The sequence below is a fragment of the Porites lutea genome, chromosome 5 (genome assembly GCF_958299795.1).
Source record: "Porites lutea chromosome 5, jaPorLute2.1, whole genome shotgun sequence".
Taxonomy (NCBI): domain Eukaryota; kingdom Metazoa; phylum Cnidaria; class Anthozoa; order Scleractinia; family Poritidae; genus Porites; species Porites lutea.
This window is the reverse complement of record NC_133205.1, coordinates 45236878-45240809: the sequence shown is the minus strand read 5'-3', so window position 1 is coordinate 45240809 and position 3932 is coordinate 45236878. Positions and strand designations below refer to the sequence as shown.

The window sequence follows — 3932 nt, the reverse complement described above, 5'->3', positions numbered from 1 at the left end:
GTTTGTAACGAAACACCGTCATGTCCGCAGAAAGAGAAGTTTTCTGGAAAGTTAAAAATGGACACAGCTCTTCTGAACATCACTTCCACTCTGCATCAACCTTTAACAGTTTGGGGTATTGACTCCAACTGTTACAAGGTATTTTATATATGTCAGTTGTAGATCTGTAGCTAATGGCAAGCTTAGCTTACTCTGTATCCTATACCGATATTATTGTTCATTCAAAATATTTCTCCGATCTGATTGCTTCAAATACCTCGGCTAACCAGCTAGCGTTGACCTAATAGGGACGACGTTTACGATACCCAGTTGAATGAAGTCAATAATACAGGGTATCACCAGAAAAAGAAATGGTAACCCATAAGCACCGGGGAAGACGGAAAGTTTGCGCAGTTCTTTTGGTAGAGAAGAAATTGGCGGCAAATTTAACACGTTTTATGTAGAAAAGATCGCCGAACTACCGTTCAAAAACAATTAGAAAGAACAGCAAAAATGCAACTATCTGAAGAACATTTTCTTATATCCTGAATTTGCCGAGGTACAGAAAAATGAGGATGGGAAGTTAACAAGATTTGGCCTTGGCGGTCGGGATAAAACCTTCCCAGATCCTTTACACTTTTAGGAAAGTGGAGGAAAACACTTTTTTTAACACCTGCCAAGAGCGGGAAACGTAAGGTATAGTCATGGCGGGAAAATTACCTCACCCAATGGTTAGAGACCCAAGCAAGACCCATTGTATGTTATTGCATCTTTCACTACTCAAATTGTTCTTTGTCTGTAGCTCTACCATTGATTTTTGCATGTATAATTCTGTTAATATTTTGTTGTAATAATTTAACCGGGGGAGCCCATTCCTTACAAGCCCCGTGGGTTCCCTTGGGCTTCCTCGCCGTTAGCCTTTTAATTATCTAGATTGTCTTGTTTTTTTGTAGATCCTTATGGCAAAGAGGGAAAATAAACTGAACTGAACTGAACTGAACTGGCAGAGCAATAAACTGAACTGAACTGAACTTAACTTTTATAGTTGTGTCTTTGTTATACTTCAAGATTTCACTTAGTTTGCTTTTGTTTTTTCGTTTTGCAGTGCCCCTTGCAAAAACTTAGAACTTCACTTTTTGACAGCGATTTCATAATCATTAAAACTCATTACAGTTTTATACTCGAAATCAAAAATCAAAATGGATCAGAAAGTCTTTGCAGGTACGTTATAATCTTGTACTCTACGGCACTGTTTCAAGGTTTGGTTGAGTTTTTCCAATACAAGACATTTGTTGACTGTTCTCCACACACACTCCAGCAGTTTACGCGCCATTTGCGCCATTTTCTCGATGACCTCAGATAACTACAACTATCATCAGGCCCTTTGCTGCTTGCAATCACTTGACCTGCTATATAAGGGATACACCTTTAAAAAATGCCAGGGATAGAGGAAGCATTAGAAAATAAGCTGAGAAGCTAATTCAGAGGTGACTGAAAAGAAAGACTAGGATGCTAATTATTATTGGACGGTGTTGAAATGTCTGCAAAATAATTAGGGTTTGTATGGAAAAATTGCTGTGACTGTTTTCATTGCTACATATGATATTTTCTCCGTTATTCAAATCACACTAAAATCGCTCTGTCAACAGTTTTTTTTTTTCACCCTCCTTCAATCTGTGGAATTTTGAGGCTTGTATCCCATAAATTAGCATAATCAGAAGCGTTGGACGATCTATTGAAAAACAGCGTTCAGCGTTCATTGCGCCGTTCATTAAATCACGATGAAACCATCAGGTGACGTTCGCGTACTTTGACTGTAATCAACAATACGTCTCTTTGAATGCTTAGTAAAAACCAATGTTATGGTGATTTGCAGGCTGGAGCACCTTTTTGGCGAAAGAGGCTGGTATGAGTACATGGTGGAAGAGTCTGCGAGCCAATCATCAGCAAATGTGACGTGTGATCTAAGGGTTCTCAAAAAGCCAGAAAACTCTTACATGCGTGAGTGAGGCCACTTGATCTGTTAGTAATCAATGGCATGTGTCTTTTAAAAGCTCACAGAATTGTACCTGTTTTATGCATTTGATTTCAGCCCTGTGGATAACATTTGCTGCACTGTTTGGCTTGGCTGTCACATGGGTTTTATTGACCTTAATAACAAGGTAATGGTAATGGACTACTGACTTTAGTAAAGTCTTGTCAAGCTCTACAACATGGCATGTTTTTTCTTTCGAGCAATCGAGAGGACATAATGAAGGAGCCTTTCGTCTAAATGAATGGTCGTTCGTACAAGGGAACCGTCGCGTTCTGGTCAATTAAATTCCTGCTTTGTAGTTTAATTTCATGACAGGGTTTATTTTGTTACTTTTGTTACTTTTTTTACTCGTTAAGTGATAGTGACCAGCAACTGTAGACGAACCTCTTGGTTATTGTGAGAAATAACCGTTACGGGAAGAAATGGGTTGAATATAACACTATTTTGTGCAAGAAAGTCTACAGAAGTTACAGTAACGTGTTAACTGAATACCAAACAAAAGCAAAATAAACTCTTGTTCCTTCCTACCGTGCCGGTATTTCCCCAAAACTTTTACTTAAATCTTAGACTGCTTAAAGTTCTCACAAAAACTTCCTAGTACTTAATGCATAGCAAAAGGAAAGCAAGAGAGGTACTCAGGGTTAAGGCTAGGGTTCAGATGCGAATTCATTTTTTAAACCTCCAATTTACGTTTAGGAAATGCAAGGCCAGGTGTAAGAAGCGCTCATCAGAATTAGTAAGTACTCAGACTTTTTAAGGATGATAAGTCTCTTACAAAACACAGAGTAACACAGTACGTTTTTAAGGCACAGTACAGTTAGTGTTGTCGTGCCTACAGCAAAGGATCAGCTACCCTCCCACAGTAAAAGCATAACAAGTATCGTTTAATTTTATGGTACCCCTTGTGTCCAAGTTTTGTCCAGTATGCACAGTATACATCTTTGCGTTGTTTTTGTGTTTCTTTTCCTTATTTATCAATTTACGCAGATCAATTAATGTCTTAACAGTTCTGACCAGGGGTTTGAAAAAAAAATTTCTCGCTCTTTACGCAAATTCGAGAGGTGTATATATTACATATTTGTGGCATTGGATACTTGAGTATAGTTTCAATACCATTCCAATTGCCGCTGTTGTAGATGTACAGTCACGTGGGCTGCAAGTTTATCAGTTGCTAGACTCTTTCTGTAATTGTAACTGTCAAATTTCACCCTCTCTTAATGAAGTCTCCACTCCGCTCTTCTCCCTGGTACGGAAGCTGTGTTGCCTGTGGCCAACGGAAGAGTGAGATGCCGAAAGCATTCCATGATGTTGTGTTCTGTTGGACTTCCTGTGTAAAAACTTGGAACAAATTTAAAAAAAGAAAAAAAAAAACTATAATGCATTCTACTCACTCATGATATTTCCACTTCTTCATTTGCAAAAAAAAAAAAAAAAACTGTGACGGTAGAACGAAGCAGAAGAAGGAGAACACACGGAATTGGTAAGATGTATATTTACCGGAAATAACTACTTTTATGTGTGTGTTCTTTGCATTTTACTTTGGTATAGATTTGTTCAATTTTATCACGATATTAGCAAATTTATGACTTAATTTATTTCCTTCATAGTGAATTCTACTCACTCATGATACTTTCACTTCTTCATTTGCAAAAAAAAAAAACTGTGACGGTAGAACGAAGCAGAAGAAGGAGAACACACGGAATTGGTAAGATGTATATTTGCCGGAAATAACTGCTTTTGTGTGTCTGTTCCTTGCATTTTACTTTGGTATAGATTTGTTCAGTTATATCTCGATATTAGCAAATTAATATGACTTAATTTATTTCCTTTATTACCCCTACAAAAGTGGGGAAAAAACAAAACACAAAAACTCATACATATTTGGCTGAGAACAATTTAGTAAAAAACTCAAAGACTA

The 3932-nt window shown here is 37.5% G+C and overlaps 1 protein-coding gene across 2 annotated transcripts in view; it reads left to right on the top strand.

Moving 5' to 3' along the window:
• LOC140938743 (heparan-alpha-glucosaminide N-acetyltransferase-like) overlaps positions 1-3932 on the top strand; it is a 13925-nt gene continuing 9993 nt past the window's right edge. For both annotated transcript variants that reach the window (XM_073388270.1, XM_073388269.1), the window contains exons 1-7: positions 1-138; positions 1085-1200; positions 1856-1980; positions 2072-2141; positions 2711-2750; positions 3462-3494; positions 3687-3719. In XM_073388270.1, the coding sequence (XP_073244371.1) occupies positions 58-138; positions 1085-1200; positions 1856-1980; positions 2072-2141; positions 2711-2750; positions 3462-3494; positions 3687-3719 (498 nt within the window). In that variant the 5' untranslated portion in view covers positions 1-57. The remainder of the gene's footprint in view (positions 139-1084; positions 1201-1855; positions 1981-2071; positions 2142-2710; positions 2751-3461; positions 3495-3686; positions 3720-3932) is intronic.